Here is a 22587-nt window from a genome sequence, read left to right on the forward strand (position 1 = left end):
GCCGGAGCCGTGAGGTGTAGCAGCGCCCCTCCTCCTCCCCCTGCACCGTAAATGTTATTTATGAATGCTGCCGCTCACGGGCGTGTGCGCGCACATTCCTTATTATGTTTTCATAATAAGACACTGGATATCGATTACGTTAAAGCCGATGATCAGGTCTGTCCCGGACCGTGCAGCGCCCGCTCGGTGCGGATAAACCCGGACTTTAATTCATGGTGGTGGGTTTGGTGTGACAGGCTGCTCCTTAATAATACTGGGTCAATACACCGAGAACCGCCGCCGCCCGCTGCACCCACCGGAGCCCCTGCACCCCGTTACCCGGAGGAGCTGCCCCACACGGTAAGGCATGCCGCCCGGTTGGGAGGGAGCCAAGTGGCCGCCTGTTTGTTTGCTGTGTCCGCGGTAGCTCAGCTAGCTGGTGCGGGCTGCTCCATCCCGCAGCATCCCGCCGTGTTGTCCTCCTCACACGCCGCCCAGCGCGCTCGCAGGCCGGCCTCGCGTTATCACCGCCGCCGGTGTTATGATCGTTGTCGCGGCTGTGAACGGATCAGTGAGCCGTTCACGCCTAATCAAAACGAACTTCTGTCAGCCGAAGTGTGGAGGAGCGACCGGGAACCCCGCTCCGATGTTCGGGTGTTTGTTTGTGACACCGCCGCGGCTAACGCTGCTAGCCGCTCCGCTAGCTAGTTAGCGCCCCTGGATGCAGCCAGGCGGCCGGTGGAGCTCCCCGTTAACCGGGAGACCCGGAGCAGGGCAGCCCGGGCCCGGAGTGAGCGAAGCTGATGAGGAGGCGCAACCTCCGGTTAGATGCTTTGATTTAACGAGCAGAAACGGCGGATTTTATTGCGCCGACCTTGAACAGAAAAAGCAGATGACATATTATTTATAGTAAGAAGCTAACCCGGTGATGGACACGGCTGCTTTCATCAGAACAAACACATCCCAATGATTTTATTTGTGTCGTTTGTTTAATAGCGACATCCTCCAATTTATTCCGCACACGGACTGGAAAACCGCTACCTGAGCATGTTAGCATCTCTCATTGAAAACAATGGGATGTGTTAGCCAGAAGCTAGCAGCACCAGAGAGAGGGGGCTCGGCTCGGGCTGCACAGCGGCCTCGGCTGCCAGGGACCGGCTGTCATCATCCGACACAGAGCCTCTATTCAACCACAGCTCAACACGTGGGGACTGGGCCTCTTTGAACCTAAATAGGGATCCTTTAATCTCAGAAACCACAGGCAGGCCCCCCCTCTGTTTTTGGCCCCTGACCTCATTCGTGCCAGGAGCCAAAATCCTCATGACCATCAACAGACCTGCAGCAATAAACTGATTAATCCACCCACAGAAAAGTCATGTTACTTATGATTAAGGTATTTTCAGGATAAAAAACGTCTTGCTAGTTCCAGGTTTTCAAATGTGAGTATTGGTCGTTTTTCCTGGACCTGCTTCACTGTAAATGTGATATTTGAAAGTTGCTGAGTTGAAAAAAGTCTGATCCAGTTTCTGTGAAAATATCGGATCAGTTGAATTTAGGAAACTTCAGCTGTAAAGTGGGCGAAGCATCGCTTCATGGTTTTTCTGTCACTGTGGTCATTTCCTGTCTCCTCATCACCTAACCTATCATTACGTTCTCCGACCACCTTTATGGTCCATGCACTGACCTGCTCTCACCTGTCTTCCTCCTCTCCAGGTGTGTTGCCAGGGGCAACAGCTGCCTGACGATGTCCTTGTGAGAGAGGACAGGGCTACCTGGCCCTGAGGTGGTAAGGAGGAGGAGTCTCAGCTCACCGACCCCCCACCCCCACCTGCGACGGACCACACAGACGGACATACAGACGGGCTTGGCTCTCCCCTTTCTCCTCCTCCTCTTCCCCTCTCCTCCCCATTTTCCTCCCCACCTCCCTCCCCCCTCGGCAACTCCCTTCCCCGCCACCATGCTGTGGTCACGCTGCTGGTGGAGAGCCTGAGAAGCAGACTCTGGAAGGTGACCCTGCTCCGCCGGGGGACTTCTCATTGGTGAGTCCAGCCTGCACCTGCGGCCTCACCTGTAAAAACTCACTCTGGGCTAAACCGTTAGGCCGCAATTAACAAGTAATTCTTCCAGCCGAGAGCTTTGCAGCAGCGCATATATTCTCTTGAAAAATACCTTTATTATAGAAATAACTGCAATTTATCAAAGCTGCAGTTCTCACAAACATCCACCAGGTGGTGCTCCACAGACAAGTGCATCCAGGTTAACTTCCTGTCCACAAATCGCTGGTCTAACATGAACTTCAGGCAGTTTCTCCTGCCAGTTTTCACTGGGGTTAAAAACACACTGAGCTTGTTTATTTCAAATACCATAACTTTATTTATAACATGGAGAGAGGAGCTGAGAAAGCCAGTTAACAGTACAGATGTGGAGCTTTCACACATCTGTGTTTTTTAAATCTGCATTTAATGAAAAAGGCATAAAAAAGTATATTACACATTTATTTCTTCCCCTGCTGTATTTCTGTGTGTTTATACAGAGATTTTACATCATGTTTAATGTATCGGTATCATGTGTAAATAGTAAGATAAGAAGCGATGCCTCTTTGTCTTTCAGTCCCTGCTGGACCCGAAAACCCTCACAGAGTGCTGGCCCCCAGATGGCTTGATGCCTGGTGAGTTCTTGAGGATTACCTGTGACTTTCTCTTTCCTTTATCGATAATCCTATGATGATGTCACCACATGTGACCTTCTCTAATTGTGTCCTCTCAGAGAGCAGCTACTGGCAGCTCTGCCCTCCCTCCAAGTCCAGCCTGCAGGGGGGGTTACTGAGCTCTAGTTTCCCCCCTGGCCCCGTGCCCCTGGTGCCCCCAGATGCTCACCTGCAGGATGGGGGTGACCCCCTGGATGGCACCCCATCTCAGCTGCAGCAGCACCGGCCCCGGGTGCCCAGCACCTCAGTATCTGAACTGTGCCTCCCTGGAGCAGCGGCAGCCCCTCCTGGCCCTGGGCCCCCTCCCCCTCCTCCACCACCCCCAAAACGCCACTGCCGTTCGCTGTCGGTGCCCGAGGACCTGTCGCGGTGCCGCTACACCTGGCGGCCCAGCGCATCGCGGGTGTGGACTCCCGTCAGTCGCCAGCAGTGCCATGGTGGGTTGGGGGGAGGAGTCACAGGAGGAGTGGGGACAGGGGCAGGTGGGGCAGGGGGAGGAACCTGTCCTCTCCGAGCACCCAGCTCCTCCCTGAACTCCTCGCTGCACTCCTCATCCAGCCCCACCTTCTTCAGCCTGGCACTGTCTCCGGACTCGCCGCTTCCCTGGAGCTTCCCCTGGGATCCCAGTGAGGCGGCAGCGGGTGGAGGAGCCTGCTGCTGCTTCTTCCCCTCGCCCTCCTCCTGCTCCTCCTCACCTTCCCCACTCCACCCACCGCCCCCTCCTCAGAGGCGTTTTTCCCTCTCACCGGTGCTCATCAGAGACTCTGGAGCCTCCACCTTCCTTCCTCCACCTCACGTGCCGAGCCAAGCAGCGGCGCCTCCGCCAGGCTGCTCTGTTGCACCCGGAGCCACCGCAGGTGGCCCAGTCCCTGCCTCGCCATCCTCGGCCTGCAGCACGCCGTCGTCTCTGCGTCGCAGCTTGCCACCACAGCTGCCACGCTGCCACTCACAGCCCTGCGACCTGCTGCTGCTCAAACCGGGTCTGAAGAGACGCCGAGACCCCGACAGACCCTGTGCCCGCCCCGTCCTTGACTTCACCAAGATGACTCAGGTACAGTAATAAGTGTGATTAAGTTTTCTTTATTTTGATATGTTTGTCATCTATGAAAGAAAAACGCCACAAATCTTTTTTGGCATTCGTTTTCCTGGAATTGTTTTCTCCTGACATCCTTCCTATCACCCCTGCAGACCCGCAGCATCGACCCGCAGTGTCTGGAGCGTGGCGGTGGCAGGCTGGCCTGCAGCGCTGACGTCTGCATGGGCATGGAGCCCTTCATGGGTGACTTCCGGGGCTCCTGCTCGCCGGCCGAGTGCCTGGGCAGGACCAGCATCGGCCCACTGAGTGAGAGTGATGAGGAGTGCCGTGAGGATGACGATGACGGGGAGGAGGACGTGGAGGAGCGTGAGGCGGCGCAGCAGGCGGTGTTTGAACGGGATTGTACAGAACTCGACTTGAACTTAATAGAAGAAAACTGAGGTATTTGTAAATGGAAGGCTGTTCTCCGTTTGTTTTTTTGTTTTTTAAGATGATCTGAACCCCTCCCCTCTTCCTGAACCACCATCATCTCAAAACGCCCACCTCCTTGCCACCAATCAGCGAGGCTCTCAGGAACAACACCTTCTCTCATTGGATGAGCTGGGGTAAACAAAGCTGATTGACGACAACAGTGATGATCTGACTACCACTGAGGAAGACTCAGCGCTGTGGCTTCTCTTGGATTCTCTCCCCGTTTGAAGGCTCTTTGTAGAGTGGGGTTCTCTGAGGGTAACCGGTCGCCTGTGGTGAGGGGAAACCTTGATACTCTGAGTCCAGTCCTCCCAACAGTTCACATGGCAACCATTCCTGCACCTGACCTTCAGTTACCTCTGTGATCTCAGCACCGTCATGTTCCCCTTTTGAACCTTCCAGCTTCAGGCTAACACACCAACAAGCCAACAGGTGCAGAGTGACTGGACTCAGGCTGTCCAGGTGTCCCTCCGCTGCTTTTTGGCGTCCAGGTGTCTTCCAGCACACAGCAGCTGAGTCTCTGTAACACACCACAGTCTGATGAGGTCGTCGCCGACCTGAAACGTCATCACCACGCCTGTCGCACCAAAACACACAACAACACACCGCACTGCTGCTTTTTATCTGCAGGCAGGATTTAAAGGGTTAGTTCACCCAACGTTAGACACAAAGTTCAACTGTAAATGAAACTGTTTCCAAAGTAAACCAAACAAATCCATCCGTATTTTCTTTGCTGAGTTATGGGTAAAAAATGAGCCTTTTTAGATTTTATACTTTGGGCTCCTTCTTGTACCAGTTGGCTGGAGTTCCTCACAGAAAGCAGAACTGTGGAGAAATGTTTTGCATTTTTTTGGACAAATGTCTGAATTGGACAAGAAGGAGCGAAGAAACAGCTGAGCATAAATTAAAAAACTAATAATAAATCAAATAAAAACATTAAGTAGCGACATCTCTCTCTGAAGCATGTTCTGTGTTTGTAATTCAAGTGAACTGACCCTTTAATGAGTGGGTCCAGAAATGTGGCGCTAATGATCGGGTGGGTTTTTTTAGATTGAGAGGCAGGATGAAATAAATTCACACAAGTTCAGCTGCTTAAATATTAGAGAATATAAAGATTTGGCGTCACTTCTTATCGTGACATGAGGCAGATACTTTAGTTGTTGTTCTTGTCGTGATATTTATCTTTTGACGACATCGACCAGAATCAAGTCCTTCAGTTTTTCCAACTTTCTTTTTATTTATTATTTACTTATTTATTGTTTGCAATAATCAAAGGCTGGTGTCACACTGAAAGCAACAAACACACACACCTGTGTAAATACTCACACATGACAGTCATGTGACCTTGGCGTGGTGATGGTTTCAGGTTTGCCAGCGCTTTGTGGCGTCGTCCCGTCAGGCTTCACTGAGGGCAGGTAGCCACTGATGCTGTTGTTCACCTGAGCGTTCACACATTCCTGTCACTGAAAACACGGCAAACGCCCACTGTGTGTGTGTGTGTGTGTGTGTGTGTGTGTGTATCCTGCTATCCTGGTGGTCATGTGATGATGGTGATGTGATTTATCCACACTGACACCTTCTGAAGCTGAGCAGACACTGTACAGTTTCACATCCCACGTGTTTAGTGCTCTTCTAGATTTAACAAACCCTTGAATGAAACTTCCAGAAAACATCCCAAACAAAATCCAAGTGATTACACATTTTCAGCCGGATTAAAATGAGGTTGGTGTTTGTAGAGGTAAACAATTGATGGAGCTAATGGATGGAAATCTGACTTAAGTGTTTCACCCTCAGAAACACACCCCACAGATCTTTAATGCTCAGATGGTTAATCAGGCGTCAAACAGCAGCAGATCTGCCAGAAATGTTTCCGGATTCCACAATTCCTGAGAGAAATTTGGCCTGGGGTGGAACAATGGTTAGCACAAGGTTGTGGGTCTGAACCCAGGTGGACCCGGGGCCTTTCTGTGTGGAGTCTGCATGTTGTCCCTGTGTCTGTGTGGGTTTTCTCCTCCCACAGTCCAAACACATACAGGTCTGGTTGGTTGGTGACTCTAAATTGCCCGTAGGTGTAAATGTGAGTGTGTGTCAGCCCTGTGATTGGCAGCTGATCTGTCCAGGGGGGACCCACCCAACCCACTGCATGCTGGGATTGGCTGGCTGGATGGAAATTAGTCTGAAGCTGTACAGAGTCTGCCTGCCGGGGTGTGTCAGTTTAAGTAACACTGCTGATGCAATACCTGAATTTCAGCTTCCCAACATGAAAACTCATATCTTCCTTTGACAAATGGAAACGTTTTTCTACCAAAACGACTTTTTTTCATTGAACAAAATCTGTCACCTCAACACAAGCACCCGCAGTGTCTGAAACTGGTGGGATATGATCCTAAAAAACGTCGGTAAGATTATAAATCCGAATAGACGTCAGCACTAACCTTCAGTAGTGTCCAATCAGCCAGTCTGGATTTGATCCTGATGCACAGAACAACCAGGTGTGAATGTTGTGTCGAGGTCAAATCAGCCGCCGGTTATATTTTTCACACAGCTGCACTGCTCCATGAAGCACCACGTTTTACATATTGAAGATTTTGTACTTAGTATCTTCACATTCCTGTTTCATGTCTGATTTCTCCCCTTCCAGGCAGCCATGTTGTTTCCAGTCATTGTTATGAAGCTGAGATAATCCATCCCACTCAGCGTTCAGGAGCTTTTGTTGTAGCTTCATCAAACCCAGAACACGAGCCAGTAAACATTGTGAAACGCATATGAACACGTGAACACACAGAAACAAGCAGCTTCCCCATAACACATTAAAAACATACGAAGTCCCTATAAGACACATCAGCCTCCCGGCTCACTGGTCTGTTTCTGTTGATGGGCCCATGACACACAGCATAAGCCTTAACTGAACATCTTCTATTATTCTGTAAATCAAAACATTTGAAGTACAAAAAGGAGAAAAAAAGGAAACGTGTACTGTAGCTGTTCAATTTTTAGTCCTTCTGTTCTTTTTTTTTTCTGCTGTTCTTTCTTAATATTTCTAATCTGATGTCTGAGCGTTGACGACGAACATGTTTGAAAAAAATAGAAGACCCTTCAGGACGGAGGAGCAGCCATCGAGGACAAACTTAGCGGGGAGACTCAGACATCTCCTGTCTTTTAGAAATGTTTTTTATTGTATGTGATTTAAAAAAAAATGGCGACATGGCAATTTGAAAAGCAGTTTGTGAATAAATTAAGTTTATTGAGAATTATTTTACAAAGAAAGGGGAGACTAATGTCTTGTGTTTTTTATCATCACTTTCATCAGGTCTGTCAGAAACTAGTTTCACGCTGGTTCAAAATCACCTCACAGCCACGATTAAAGGAGCAAACCGCTTCTTTTGTTTGTTTCAATCTACAAAAAGTCTCAGACTGACTGATAGGTTTTTAAAATTCAGGAATTAACAGTGAGATCAGTTTAATTAAAAAAGTCGTAATTTGAAAACAAAATTTAAGTTTTATGAGAAACGCTGATGAATGAAATCACAATGTTATAGAAAAGTCATAATATTGGGATGTTATGAAGATTTAGTATGAAAAAAAAAACAAAATCAATCACATTTGAAACATCACATGGATCAATAAGTTTATTATAAAGAGTTAATTCTCAAAGGGAAAGACTAATCCCAACAAAGATATGTGAACAGGTGAGATGGTTCACTCTGTTTTCAGTCCAGCCTTCTGACAGTTTATAATTACATGAGTTATAAAAAGGACACATTTCTCTTAAATGCAGTTTTTAAATGATCCCGTCTTCGTTCTGCTCATAACTGAGAGCGAAACAAACCAAAGTTTCTGACACTTGAACATCACATGACAGGTTTATTATAAACAGATGTTAAAAACTAAAGTGCAAGTGAAGAAAATCAGCTTCATGTTCCCTCCGTCCATCAGTTTAAATACAACACTGAAACTACAAAGATGGTAAATAGATGAGATGATTCACTCTGCTTTCAGTTTTTCTCTGAGGTGGGGGTGCTACTTCCCTCTGACCCCCCGCTGGTGGAGGAGGAGGTGATGGCAGGGGCTGAAGTGAGACTAATGGGGACAACCCTCTCCTTCCCATCAGCCAGCGCCCTCTCCCTGGGTGCCTGGATCTGCAGCCGGCCATCCACCAGTGAACAGGTGACGGACTCAGGGTCGACGCCATCAGGCAAGTCAAACTCCTGCCTGAACTCTTGACACCTGTAGGTGTAGGAGCCCTTCCCGTCGTCCTGCTTCTTCTCTGTCCGGCCGCTCACCCTCAACTTCCTGCCCACTTGTTTGACCGACAGCTCCTCCGGGGAGAACTCCTTAGTGTCCAGGCTGAGGGCGAAGCTGCTGCTGTCTTTCCCCAGCTCCTGAAAGGTGATGGGTTTGAAAACCCCTGTGGAGGAGAAGGAAGAGGCCTGGTCGATCTCATCAAAGATCTTCTGGTGCAGCCTCTCCATGTACTCCATGCTCTGCCTCATCTCCTGCATGTGGCGGATCATCTCCTGCTCAATGTGGTAAAAGAGTGGCCGGGTCTCAGGCCACAGGCTGCGGATGGGCCAGTGCAGGTCCAGGAAAGGCCTCATGGCTGCAGGGGATGCCTGGAAGACGCTGGGACACAACATCCTGATGGTGGTTTTGAAGGTGGAGGTTGTTTTCAGATCAGCAGCTTCAGTTTATCTGCCTGACATCCTGCCTCTCTGGGGTTTATATACGCTGCGCTGGAAGCTTCCAGCAGCATTCCTGAGTGTGTCTGTGTGCGTTCATGGTCTAAATGCAGCCGAGCTGGTATTTGTGCAGCCTGCTGCCACATGCCAACACATCTCAGCTTTGTTCTATTTCTGCTGCAGGACTCTGTCATGGCCTTTATAAAGCAGATGGACAAACACACATCATGAGACACTCTACAAAGAATTAAACTACATTCATTGTCATTTTTTTGTGTTTTGTCTTGTTTTCTCATAACAGCCGTCACTTCGACTGGTCTCTGTTTCCACTGACCTGCCAGCTTCTCTCTGCTGTTTCTCAGGTCAATGCTTAAAAATGTGTTTTGACTTTGACTGTGTTGTCTTCGTTTTTGCCTCAGGCCATTGTTTTATTTGAAATACTATAAAATTATTTGCAAACATACTGAGTAAGTACTATGTACAGTACATACATGTAGGGGTACTAGGTATGTACAATATGGTACTTTGAAACATATCACAGTGCACTGTAACATGATACAATGTATTATGCAGAGTTTTACCAGATATTACAGTAATCTTGTCTATACTACAGTATCTTTACTACATACAAAAGTACCATACTAGGTACCATAGTGGTACATGTATCAGGGTACTTTTGAAAAGACCATGATACCATATACCATAGTATATAGTAGCTCTAATACCCTGCACTACTATGACCTAGGTACCAAAATAGTCAGATGGTACAAGTATTATGGTACTAGGTTATATACCATATTACAGTATTATGGGACAGGTTTGGGTTAATTGGGCCTGTGAATTTTCTTTACTATATGAACTGAATGAATTACTGTAGTTGTCCGTGTTTAAAAGTGGACACATAAATGATGTCGCCTTGATTCAGCCTCCGGGTTGAACATGTCACTTCATCTCACTGAGCTCATTTCTATTTTCGCCTCCATTTCTTTTTCTTCGTGACACGTCCCGCCGCTCTTCCCGCCCTTGCGTTATCATCCAATCATAAGTCTTCTGTATCCAGTTTCAGCCAATCACACGTAAGCTGTCAGGAGGAAGTAGACTGGGGTCGGTGTGTTGTTTGTTAGTTTGTGTATTTTTTAAACGGTAAATATTAGACGACAAGGAGCTGCTTAAGGACGAATTCAGATCTACGTAGGAATAAACATTTATTAAAAAAATGAATTGAAACACGTCTTTGCATCATCTCACTTCAGAATATAGTCATTGGGACTTGCTCATCGTGGGGGATTAGCTCAAATGGTAGAGCGCTCGCTTAGCATGCGAGAGGTAGCGGGATCGATGCCCGCATCCTCCAAACCTGTTTTATCTCCGGGAAACTATGGTCATTTTTAACATCTTTATTTGAACCTTTACCCTTGCGATTACAGCTTAGAAATCTTTATTTAAGTTACAATGAGTCCAAGTAAAGTGGGAAAGCTTTTACTAAATCTCTGTCTGGTCCTGGTAAAATTGTGTATTTTCATTTAAACATACATTTTTATATTTATGTGCTTCTTTTTCTCCTCCACAAATGCCATATTTGCCATTATGTCTAATTCTCTATAGTGAACTTTTACTTTGGGTACTTTAAATCTAGGTAGACATTAATACTTTACTTTTGAACAGACTGATCCACCCTGATTCCACAGGTCTTTCCTTCCTGCTGTCAGACTCTACAATGATCAGACTAACACTGTATATGTGTCATCCATCTGCTGTGACCATGTCCAACACTGTTTTATAAGGTGAATCCCATCAGATCAATATACTGTAGTCACTTTACCTGTTATTTATTTATTTATCCATCCATATACTGGACATACCCATAGGCACATATTGTACACACTTATAGTTTTTGTAGCTTCATAGTTTTATTCCACTTAGTATTTTTAATGTTTTTAATTTCTTATTTATCTCACATCTTCTGGCCCTCTGCTGTGTTTTTGTACTTACTGTTTCAACAAGACAATGTCCGCACTGCGGGACAAATAAAGGTTTTTCTTATCTTCTCTTATCTTTATATAAGTTGTATTTCTACACTGTCATGTTACTACTTTCACTAAAGGATGGTGTAAATATAAATGCAAACTTATTTGTGCATACACAGTCCTGCTGAGGTATTTTATATTTGTATTGCATTAGCCTACACCTACAGGTGAGAGGAAAACAACGAACATGTTCATTTTACAGGAGACAGAGTATTTCAAGTATTTATGGAATATGATAGACATCGCAGATTATCCCCAGAGTGTTTGTTTTATGAAATGTCTGCACAGGGTGAAGTCTGCAGCTGCATGTCATTCATTTTTGCTTTTGTATGTTGGGTTGAGCTTCAGGGCAGGCTGGTCTCAGATCGGTCCGACAGGAAACATCCCAAATAAGGCAGGAGGAAGTGATGACGCCGCTGGAAGACCTCCATGTGACGCTGAGCTTAAAAAAAAAACGATCTGTGACGTGTCTCCGAGATTTCCGGTCATGGCGGCTGGTTGTGGTCTGTGTCGAGGGTTTACCGGTTACCGTCCGGCTCAGGGTCCACACCAACCGAGCCGGACACAGGGCTGGACTCCACCGGATCGGTCACGCTCCAGAAACCGCAGTACCAAGAGCTCAGGCACTGCCGAAGCCTCTGTATGCAGCCGGGTGTGCACGATCCGCGCTCGGACCAAATATGGGCTTCCTACGTGCCATATTTGGGGATGTACGTCACGCAGGAGTCTTTATAAAGCCGGGAATCCTCATTGAGAAATCTGACTGAGCTCAAGTTCAGGTTCGACACGTGAAGCACCGACAGGACACAAACATTTTATGTTTACGTTCCCTGGTGACGTAGAGGCTGCAGGCCCTTCACAAAATAAACCTTTAAAACACCGGAACTGTCGACTCTCCAGCATTGGCTTCCTCCGAGCACCACAGCCCCCAGCAGCAGCGTCAGACCGGTCAGAGCGCCTCTCTGTGGGCTACAGAGGCGGAAACCAGTTCGGCTCACCCGCAGGAACAGCTACAGGAGCAGCCGAGCTCCGCACCCTCTGAGACTTCCTCCTCCAGAGAGATGGCAGCAACCAAAGCCGAGCTGCTGCTCTCAACCCTGCAGATCTCAGAGCCGCTCGCCAGCGTCGCGCCCCCGGTTTCCCCACTGGACGGGTACACGAAGCTGGAGGAGTTGCAGATGCTGCTGCAGAACGCCGCAGCCGGAGGCTCGTTGCTCGCCGCGTCCGCAGCGGAGGGAGCCGGTCTGTTCAGCGCGGAGCCTGGGGAGTACGGAGGTGAGAAGCGGGGGTGATGGAAGAAGTACCGAGAGTATTTACTGCAGTAAAATAGAAATAGCACAATGAAAAAATCTTCTACTACATGCAAAGTCCAAATGTTCTCGAAGTATCCAAAGTAAAAGTACTCATTGTGCAGAATGGTCCATTTCACATGAATGTATCTGATATTATTGGATTCTAATTATTGATGATTATTGTGTTGATCACTGTAATGTTGGAGCTGATGTTAACTACCTTATATACTTCTAATATGAAGTACTTTATATACTGCTGGGTAGCTGACGTTAACTACCTTATATACTTCTAATATGAAGTACTTTATATACTGCTGGGTAGCTGACGTTAACTACCTTATATACTTCTAATTTGAAGTACTTTATATACCGCTGGGTAGCTGACGTTAACTACCTTATATACTTCTAATATGAAGTACTTTCCATACCGCTGGGTAGCTGACGTTAACTACCTTATATACTTCTAATTTGAAGTACTTTCCATACTGCTGGGTATCTTGGGAATTTCCCCCCAGGGATCAATAAAGTTTGATGATCAGTCTGTATTTTGTTGGATCCATCTGGTTCTGAAAAGGAACTAAAGTTATCAGATAAATGTAGAGCAGGAAAAAGTCCAAGGTTTGACTCTGACATGTAGTGAAGTCCAAAGGATGAAGTAGCAGGAAATGGAAATACTCAGTAAAATGCAAATACCTTAGAATTGTACTTGAGTAAATGTACTAAGTTACTTTCCACCATTGGATACTGGTTGGGGTCTGCTGGAGTCATCAGCAAGAACCAATGTCTCTTTAATTAAACATGAAAACCATTCAAATGTTTCAGACGCAGTAAATAACAGGTTTCATACTGGAGAAAGGGTTGAATGAGGCGGTTTAAGGGCGTCTGCCCCAAATCCTGGAACCCAAAGGACAAGTGAGATAATTAAAGTTAAATGAGGAACCCAAGGTTTCAGCACTGATCAGCCTGTTTTTAAGGATTTTCAATGGGGCCCATGATTTTCTGTGTTTCTGTACTTTTGTATAAATCCCATCCAGAGCAGACCTCTCAGGTGTGTTCAGGTGTGTGACCTCTTCTTCTTCTTCTCTCTCTCTCTCAGACTCTCTGTTGGAGCTCCCGGACCTGCAAAGTCTGCCCACTCTCACCCCCCGGCTTCCCCCTTTGGCCTACAGTGGCCGCTTCTCCTTTGAGCCGTCAGCCTCCATCTCCAGTACTGGCACTGCTGGTGGTCTGTGGGCGGAGCCTCTCCTCAGCCTGTTCACAGGACTGGTCAGCATGGCAGCTCCGACCACCACACCCTGCAGCCTCTCCTCCTTCTCATCATCAGTGGCATCATCAACGTCATCAGCGAGCTTCAGCTGTGGGTCTGCTGATGTGGCATCAGTCTTCTCTACAACACCCACATACACTTCCGCCACCGGGGCCTCTGACCTGCTCCTCCCTCCCACCGAGTCCCCGTCAGGCCCCTTGCAGCCACAGGGCCCCCCTCCTGCCTACCCCGCCTCCACCTCCAGGCTCAGCCTCCAGCAGTCCACCCTGGTGCTGCCGATGCTCCCGGACTATGTCCTGTCGCAGCAGCAGGACTCTGAGCTCAGCCTGAACCAGGACCAGAAGCCCATCCTGTCACAGAGCCTGAACCCACCGCAGCCACCACTCACGCCACTTTCCACCATCAAAGCCTTCTCCTCTCAGATCCAGATGCAGCCTCAGGTCTCCACCTTCCAAGCCCAGCTCACCAAGTCCAGTCGGAGCAGGAAGTCCCCGGCAGGTCAGCAATGCAAGACGCCACCCCATGAGCGCCCGTACGCCTGCCCCGCCGACGGATGCGACCGCCGCTTCTCTCGCTCTGATGAGCTGACACGTCATGTGCGTGTGCACACGGGCCAGAAGCCCTTCCAGTGCCGCATCTGCATGCGCAGCTTCAGTCGCAGTGACCACCTGACAACACACATCCGCACACACACTGGGGAGAAACCGTTCGCCTGCTCCGAGTGCGGACGCAAGTTTGCCCGCAGCGACGAGCGCAAGAGGCACACCAAGATCCATCAGAGGCAGAGGGACCGTAGGACTGACAGGAACCCCACCAATACCCCCACCTCCTCCCCCTGCTCTTTCTCCTCCTCCTCCCCCCCTCACAGCTCCTCGTCCTCCAACACTATGCAGGCTGCTTCCCCATGCTTCACTTCATCACGTGTCTACACCTCCTCACCGCCACATCACCTCTACTCCTCCTCCTGCTCCTCTCCGATGGGGAGTCCTCAGGCAGATCTCCCCTCCCCCCACAGCTCCAATATCTGCTGACAGACAGGAGGTCACAACCTTTGACCCCCAGCTGAAGTGCTGTCTCAAACAAATCTGACAAGAAACTATAATTTTATAGTGTTTGTGTTGTAATGAGGTCAAAGGTCAGCACACTGCTTCTTCACCAGCTGATGACAAATGTTTGGAAACTGTTTAATAGACTCAGCTGGTTCATTCTGAACCTTTACAGCCACATTAGACATGAACTTAAACCTTCAGCATCAGTTTCAATCAACTCAGCTCTAAACTCCATAGAGAAAACTGCTGAATTAAGAAAACTCCACATGTACTAATTGTAGAGAATTCCTGTATAAACAAATGTACATACAAGTAGTTTTTGTGCCTGTAAATACTGTATATGTGTATTATAATGTACATGACTGTGTACCTAGATTTTACCTACTGAGTAGGTTCTGGGACATTTGTATGTTTACATGCAGGCCAGCGTTGGATTTTATATTGAATGTGTTTCCTCTTTAAATCAAAGAGCTCAAAGAATAAAATGTGAAAATCCTGTTGGTGCTTTTATTTCAAAGTGATGCTTAATTTCTACATTGGATTTATGTGATGATTTGAGGAGGTGTTGATGGTGCAGCTGAAAGCTCCAGAATCAGAGTAAAAGGACCTTGAGTGAGAATCTCAACTTTTACACCAACAAAGACGAGACGTTTGAACATCCATCATTTCACGACAATTGAGCAAACTCCAGACTGAAGAAAACCATGTGATATGGTCAAAAATGAGTGGACCATGAGTGGAAAAGTACCAGTGAGAGAGCGGTGACCCTCAAACATGTTAAGGTTAAATGTTTTTTTTTTAAAACACAAGTAGGCCCAAAACAAACAGAGCTGAACATTAAACGAAAACAGACAAATCATATGTATTCATCTAAATATTAGTTTATTAAATTAAAAAAACAAAAACTAATCAACAAATCAATCTTTGTAGATTTTATGACTCTATATTTAATATCTGTTATTATAAAAGCATCAGGGTGTAAAGTTGTATTATCAGTTTCGCCTTAACTTTGCACCTCTGGTGAACAAAGGATATAAAGGTTTTATTTGCTTTTCAGCTCAAAGTTAAATGTTACAGAGTTTAAAAGATGAAAATATTCAGTGGCGGTGTTACTGAACACACGCACACACACACACACACACACACTGACAGTAAATCGTGTGAGTGTGTGTGTGTGTGTGTGTGTGTGTGTGTGTGAAACAGCCAATGGGCTCAGACTTTGTCATGGCGCCCAGCGTTTGCAGGAAAAGCTCACAGCTTGAGCCCAAACATGGAGCTTCCTGTCACTACAGCGGATATCCTGATGCCCAAATAAGGACCTTCCTACTGATGATACGCATTGACACTGTGTGTGTGTGTGTGTGTGTGTGTGTGGATGAACTGGGACGACAGGTTGGACTGCTGTGTGTGTCTGTAAACCACATAGGTACACACATCAGAGTAGAAAAACTTACTACTAAAAATATACTACTGTGTGTGTAAATCTTTTCCTGTTCTAGATTTCTTCAGTTTTGATACACATGTAAAGGAAATCTGAGTAACACAGTCCTTAAGACAGTATTGGATCTTTGGGCCTGTGTGAAAAAGAACTTGGCAGAATGACACATTACTGTGATAAAGGTCATTCTGCACAAAGACCATTTTTACTTTGACATCTTTAACCAGATTTTGATGCTCATACTTTTGTACTTTTACTACAGTAAAATGCAAGAATTTTACTTGGAACAGAGGATTTTTACACTGTGGTATTTCTATTACTGCAGTAAAGTTCTTCCACCACTATATTCCATCGTCCTATCCTGATGTAAATAATACTAGACTAATAATCATGTATGCAACTAGCACTAAAACAGCATCATATATAACATATAAAATAATCCAATGTTAAATTAAGATTCAGATTAATTAAACGGCGGGATCTTACAAATGAGACCTTCTTTACAGGAACCATAGAAATCAGCCCTTTTTCCAGCGCACAACGTTTCATGAGCACCAGGAGCAGCAGGTGGCGCGCTCACGTCCTATGACGCATGCGCCTCCTCTGCTAATTGGGTGTCCATGGGGTTATGTCAGAGTCCTGATGTAGACATGACAGAGGGCAGATCTGCTGCTGCTCGGGGACGTGAAACCACGTCCGAACTGTTGCACAAAAAAATGATAAGATGTACGCACCTGCGGAGGCACGTACGTCTTTGGACAAGCTAGCTTCCACTCACCCATCAGTTAGTTTCCGTAGTGTAGTGGTTAACACGTTCGCCTAACACGCGAAAGGTCCCCGGTTCCAAACCGGGCGGGAACAGTATTTTAGAAGAGTTCGAAGCTCTGTCAGGTGAAAAGTTACAGAAAAGTCATTTAAAAAAAGTTAAAACTGTGTTTTCTGGTCGTACAAAGTTATGTTTCCGCCCGGTCTCGAACCGGGGACCTTTCGCGTGTTAGGCGAACGTGATAACCACTACACTACGGAAACGCTCTATCTGAAAGTTAATCTGATTCATTACTCTGCGGAGATTCCTGAAAGTAAAGATTTCAGACCCCGGAACTGTATATGAATATTACTTACTTATATCTTTTAACTTGTTTCCGTAGTGTAGTGGTTATCACGTTCGCCTCACACGCGAAAGGTCCCCGGTTCGAAACCGGGCGGAAACATTTGTTTTACATATGCTAAACGTATAAACAGTCATATTGGCTCTATTTTCGATTTCATGAAAAAATAAAACACTAATCAAAGATTTCACCACAGTACGCATGTCAACCTCGCACTATTCTCTATGGAGGGCGAACAATTACTTAAAGGTTTCAGCATGCGTTCGTTTATTTATTTATGCATTGTTTTTTTATTTATTTCTAATCAAGTAATTTTTCGTCCTTAATAAAATTCTGCCCAAACATACATCTTAACAAAACAAAACGGATTTTCTATCGAACTTCTTATGAGTACGGATGTAATACCCTCTCTGACCACAATGTTGGTTTCAATGACAGTGTGGCGCTGTTCTTGTTCCTGGTCATTGTCGTTCACAGAAAAAAAGAAAGTGTGTAACTAGAGGTAGCGACAGATTGTGCAGGTGGGTAAGGTGAGGTCTTTTAACTAAAAAAATGTTTCAAAGCACAGACACGAAATATGAATTATTTTATTATTAGTGTGACTTATCGCCGATAAACCACCAGCTCTCAGAAGTCAGAGGAAGAAGAAGCTTCAGAACTTGCCCGAGAGTCATCAGGTTTAAAATAGTTTTTAGTATCACATTAATACCGTGATGTTTGTATGTATGGCCTTTACTTCACTGCAAACACGAACTGTTCATGGTAAATTCGGGCTACTTTATTTTCCAAAATATAAGCAAATATAAGTTTTAAAACGGGACTCAAAATGTCGTCAGCGTCCGTCTGTGCACTGACCCAGGTGAGTTTTTTTCCCGCCTCTCTTAGAGACATTTAAATTTTGTGACCTTTTCAATAATCCTGCAAATAAAATAGCCACATTAAGGCACAGCAATGTGTTTATTGTTCATCATTATTATTAGATGGCTGAGCACATGAATATAAATGTCTGCTTTAATATTCTCTAAACATGCCAAGTATTTATCTGTTATATTTTATTCAACAACACAGATGTATTCTGAGCAATAAACTCAAAATCACAATTGGAATCAGTGATGTTAGTGCTCATCATTCATTCATTGTAGCAGCCGAATAAGGAGGATCGAACAGTCCACCAGGTAACGTGGCCATCAGAGAACCCACCAAAAGAAGCAGGGATGTCTGCCTGTCTGAGGACCCCAGTGATGGTTTTCTGCCTCAGCTTCCCTGATGTTCTGCACCCAGAGCAGGTAGGCCCAATGAGCCCCGTCATATTTGAAGAGGAGCACTTGTGTCTGCTTTGTCATGTTTTGTGGTGATCTGCCACTGCGCCTCAGCTCGTCCGTCAGAGATTTACAGACGGCATTTTGTATGTGAGAAAAGCTGGCACAGTGTTAGTGAAGCCTTGCAGGTGAGCTGTGAGGCTAAAATATAATACTGGCCGCTTGTTCCTCTTACTCTTGGCCTTCCTGCACCAGAAGAAGCTACCTGAGGGTTGGGCCAGCCATGAAGTCAGGGCAGAATTTAGCTGTTCCTCAGCCTCTCCATGACTGGGTGCTCTGGCTGCCAGATGAAAAATGGATTAAGCTGAAAGTACTTTGGTGAAGGAAGGTCGAGGACTAGTCACACTGGTCTTGGACCCTAAGTCTATGAGCTCAGGCTCAGGTGGATAACGCCACAGAGACAGCATCAACTACCATAGAGACTGAATGGGAGTAGTTAAGAGAGTTAAGCTCAACTATTGCCAACCAGGCTCAATGAGGCTCTATCCCCTAACCCCTATCCCCCTAACTCCAACAAACCAACAGTCACACTATCGAATCTATTTCCCTACGACGACCCAAACTACATTAACATTTATTTAAAACAGAAACATAAATGTTTCCTAAAAGTACTCTGCCAGTTTTGTCCAGTCTGAAATATCTCAGCAAGTACCAGATGGTTTGCATTTACAGTTTGCACAGACATACAAAGTCTCGCCATGATGAAAGGTACTCAGGTTAAAATTCAATTAGGATTGTCACTGTGAGTGTTACCATGTTCATTTGTTGGGTGGCTGGTGATTTTGGTGAAAAAGTAAAGTTTCAAGCTGAAATGTCAGAGTGGAAACAAGTACAGAAACTAGGGAAAACAGGACCACGTGCAGAATGTAGTGATGTCATTCAGTTTGCATATATAATAAACACATTTTTCTATACTCTTAGTGCTAATAATAATATGAAAAATAATAACACTCATGGGGGCAGCATGGTGGCTGAGTGGTTAGCAGTGTTGCCACACAGCAAGAAGGTCGTGGGTTCGCATCTTGGCCTTTCTGTGTGGAGTTTGCATGTTCTCCCTGTGCTTGCGTGGGTTTACTCCGGGTACTCCGGTTTCCTCCCACAGTCCAAAAAACATGCATGTCAGGTTGATTGGTGACTCTAAAATTGCCCGTAGGAGTGAGTGTGAGTGTGTGAGGTTGTCTGTCTTTGTGTGTCTATATGTGGCCCTGCGACAGACTGGTGACCTGTCCAGGGTGTACCCCTGCCTTCCACCCGAGAGAGAGCTGGGATAGGCTCCAGCAGATCCCCGTGACCCTGAACCAGGAAAAGCGGGTATAGAAGATGGATGGATGGATGGATAACACTCATTAGAACAAAAAGAATAAGAAGACAAATAATAGCATTTTATGTCTTTATTTGCAGATATTTGTTTCTGGTTTGTTGCTGCTGGTTCCACTGCTTCTCCGTGGTTTAGAAAGGAAAGAAGAGAAATAATCACTAATGTACTAATGTGCTAATAATAAATCTTTATTTGCCCGTTATTGAGCGATTAACATGACATACGGATGCTATGTGGAATGTGTTTTTTGTCTTTTTTTCTTTTTGTTAATGTTCAAAGCTACAACTGTAACAGTAAGATTTACTTTGCTGGATTTATTTGCTTTAGTCACATTTTTAGCTGAACTTTGTCTTTTTTTTCAATTTGGATTGACAGTTTCAATTAGTATGTCATGTGAAGTTGAGACAGAAAAAAGAGAAATGTGTAGAAAGAACTTTTCTTCCTGTTGGAGCAACATGACTGGGCTCTGTGAAACACACAGACACATTAGTATTAGACTAGACTGACACAGATCACAATAGACAGGTGAGGGCATTTAACTAAATACAGGTGTTGTTGCAAAGCTTGTTTACGTTGTCCCATTGTGCTGGGTTTTCTTTAGCAAATGTAGAGAAGAAGGTCTAGACACATTAATCCTGACTTATTTATTTTGATAGCAAAACAAAGCAACTTTTTTTTCTTGATGACAGTCCCTAGAATATATATATATCTTCTTGTATGTTACTATACGCTGCTGTCAGCAATACTGCAGTAATAGGATGGTTTATGTGGTGATGCAGTGTTGAACAGACAGCAAAACAAAACTCTGCTCTGCAGTTTAAGTGAAATGGCATTGCAAACATTTACAACTGAACTGAAAATACAGAACATGCAGCTTTCAGACGTATATACTGTATGTATGTGTGTGTTTCTTTCTTACCCATCAGACACATAGGTAATGAGCAGACAGGTATTTATAGGTGCCGACACAGGGGTCTCCAGCCAGTTTGCTGGATGCCTGAATTTTACATTCTGATTTCTTGTTACAACTAGAAGAAAAGGGCATAATTTGAAAACCCTGCTATGAATCTGCAACAGTTTCCTTCATCAACGGTTCACCTGTCACACAAGTGCTCACCTTTGTGCTATAATGCTTGTGATGTCTTTTTCACAGGTCAAGCTGTGATTTTTACCCTCCATTTTACTGGTCCAACAAAAAGCTTTACTTTGGCGACCATAAGTGGCTGATTGCACCTGGATTGTTTTCCCTGCAGCTATGGGGAAAAGGAACACAACAGACACAGTAGATAAATGTGGAGTAAAGACATATTGATGTATGCCTTGCACATGACCTAGAGTGTATGAACTAGTAACTTACAACAATTCAGCATCCCGCTCTGCCTCTCGCAGATTGCCGTTGAGTAAATAGGTGGTGCTTTTGGAGCAGCATTCTCTTCTTTGCTGGGATTTGTTCTACGATGCTTAGATATATTTAGGCATTTACCTCTGTTACAATATTTAGGACTGCAGCAGCATTCATCAATACCAAAGTGTGTGTGAGGCCGTGTAGTTCCACCGGACAATCCAAGGTAATGTAGATGCCAAGAGGGACGGCCAGCTTTGCCATGATATTTGGGTTTGCCAGGATATTTAACTTTTCTGTAATGCCCAAATTCACCGGGATGTTTGGTTCCTCCATGGTGTTGGTGTTTGCCATGGTGTTCATACTCTTCGTACTTTTCAAACCCTGTCAACGCTTTTGGGTGTTTGGGATGTTTGTGTTTTCCATGATAAATATACGTTTTGTACTTTTCAAACCCTGTCAACGCTTTTGGGTGTTTGGGATGTTTGTGTTTTCCATGATAAATATACGTTTTGTACTTTTCAAACCCTGTCAACCTTTTTGGGTGTTTGGGATGTTTGTGTTTTCCATGATATATATAAGTTTTGTACTTTTCAAACCCTGTCAATATTTTGGACTTTTTGGGATGTTTGTGTTTGCCATGGTATTCATACTCTAACTCTGTAAACACTTTAGGGTGTTTGAGATGTTTGTGTTTGCCAATGTGTTTGAGTTTGCTGGGATATTCAGGATATTCAGATTCATTGGGATGTTTTATGATATTTTTAAATTTCCTGAGATGTCTGTGTCTGCTAGGATGTTTGTGCTTGCTAGGATGTTTTAATTTGCTGGGATATTTGTGTTTGTGGGGATGTTCATATTTACCGTAATATTGTGGTTTATTGGGATATTCTGTCTCGTCAAGTTCTGAAATCTCTTTGGATTTGCTGGGACGTTTGGATTTATGGAGATGTTTGCGTTTACTGGGATGTCTATGTTTTTCAGGATGTTTGTGATAACCAAAATATTTGAGATAGCCAAGATCTTCAAGCTCCTCAGACTCTTCAGATTCGCTGGGATATTTGTGCTTACCAGGATGTTTGGGTTTATGGGGATATTTTGGTTTGCCAGGATACGTACGTTCTTCAGATTCACCAGGATGTTTGGGTTTATGGGGATATTTTGGTTTGCCAGGATACGTAAGTTCTTCAGATTCACGGGGATGTTTGGGTTTATGGGGAACTTTGGGTTTGCCAGGATATTCAAGTTCTTCAGACTCTTCAGATTCACCAGGATGTTTACCGTGATATTTAGGTTTACGGGGATATTTGGGTTTGCCAGGATACACAGTTTCTTCAGATTCACGAGGATGTTTGGGCTTGTGACGATGTTTGGCTTTATGGGGATATTTGGGCTTGCCAGGATATTCTTCTTCAAACTCTTCAGATTCGTCAGGATGTTTGTACTTATGTTTTGGTTTACGGGAAAGTTCTGGTACGCCAGGATATTCGAATTCCTCAGGCTCTTCCGATTCACTGGGTTCTTCGTGTTCACCAGGTTGTTTGGGTTTGCGGG

At 45.4% G+C, this 22587-nt stretch overlaps 4 protein-coding genes and 4 non-coding genes across 10 annotated transcripts in view; 5 read left to right on the forward strand and 3 right to left on the reverse strand.

The window, feature by feature from the left end:
* The first annotated feature begins 60 nt into the window (after positions 1-60).
* On the forward strand, positions 61-6244 carry fam53c (family with sequence similarity 53 member C). Of its 3 annotated transcripts, none has more exons than XM_026328233.1 (5): positions 61-339; positions 1693-2018; positions 2590-2647; positions 2746-3737; positions 3875-6244. In XM_026328233.1, the coding sequence occupies exons 3-5, from the start codon at positions 2641-2643 to the stop codon at positions 4160-4162; spliced, it is 1287 nt and encodes a 428-aa protein (XP_026184018.1). In that variant the 5' UTR covers positions 61-339; positions 1693-2018; positions 2590-2640; the 3' UTR covers positions 4163-6244. The 3 variants fall into 3 exon arrangements, with proteins under 3 accessions (XP_026184018.1, XP_026184017.1, XP_026184019.1); XM_026328232.1 differs by lacking the exon at positions 61-339 and adding an exon at positions 459-1418; XM_026328234.1 differs by lacking the exon at positions 61-339 and adding an exon at positions 459-802.
* A 1551-nt stretch (positions 6245-7795) lies between these two features.
* LOC113142889 (heat shock protein beta-11-like) lies at positions 7796-8898 on the reverse strand. The gene has a single exon (XM_026328236.2). It carries the CDS (start codon positions 8828-8830, stop codon positions 8189-8191), a length of 642 nt encoding a protein of 213 aa, XP_026184021.1. The 5' UTR covers positions 8831-8898; the 3' UTR covers positions 7796-8188.
* Positions 8899-10153: 1255 nt separating this feature from the next.
* Positions 10154-10226, forward strand: trnaa-agc (transfer RNA alanine (anticodon AGC)). The gene has a single exon. It is a non-coding gene; the product is annotated as a tRNA-Ala (tRNA).
* Positions 10227-11645: 1419 nt separating this feature from the next.
* On the forward strand, positions 11646-14967 carry LOC113143631 (early growth response protein 1-like). Its single transcript, XM_026329418.2, has 2 exons — positions 11646-12174; positions 13288-14967. Exons 1-2 carry the CDS (start codon positions 11961-11963, stop codon positions 14487-14489), a joined length of 1416 nt encoding a protein of 471 aa, XP_026185203.1. The 5' UTR covers positions 11646-11960; the 3' UTR covers positions 14490-14967.
* Positions 14968-16733: 1766 nt separating this feature from the next.
* On the forward strand, positions 16734-16806 carry trnav-aac (transfer RNA valine (anticodon AAC)). Its single transcript has one exon. It is a non-coding gene; the product is annotated as a tRNA-Val (tRNA).
* Positions 16807-16901: 95 nt separating this feature from the next.
* On the reverse strand, positions 16902-16974 carry trnav-aac (transfer RNA valine (anticodon AAC)). Its single transcript has one exon. It is a non-coding gene; the product is annotated as a tRNA-Val (tRNA).
* A 109-nt stretch (positions 16975-17083) lies between these two features.
* Positions 17084-17156, forward strand: trnav-cac (transfer RNA valine (anticodon CAC)). The gene has a single exon. It is a non-coding gene; the product is annotated as a tRNA-Val (tRNA).
* A 2897-nt stretch (positions 17157-20053) lies between these two features.
* Positions 20054-22587, reverse strand: part of LOC113142592 (collagen alpha-5(IV) chain-like) — a 34448-nt gene continuing 31914 nt past the window's right edge. The window contains exons 9-12 of the mRNA XM_026327632.1: positions 21049-22587; positions 20809-20944; positions 20611-20719; positions 20054-20157 (exon numbers count right to left, since the gene is read on the reverse strand). Of these exons, the coding sequence (XP_026183417.1) occupies positions 20614-20719; positions 20809-20944; positions 21049-22587 (1781 nt within the window). The 3' untranslated portion in view covers positions 20054-20157; positions 20611-20613. The remainder of the gene's footprint in view (positions 20158-20610; positions 20720-20808; positions 20945-21048) is intronic.

This window comes from Mastacembelus armatus, chromosome 14 (genome assembly GCF_900324485.2).
Source record: "Mastacembelus armatus chromosome 14, fMasArm1.2, whole genome shotgun sequence".
NCBI lineage: Eukaryota > Metazoa > Chordata > Actinopteri > Synbranchiformes > Mastacembelidae > Mastacembelus > Mastacembelus armatus.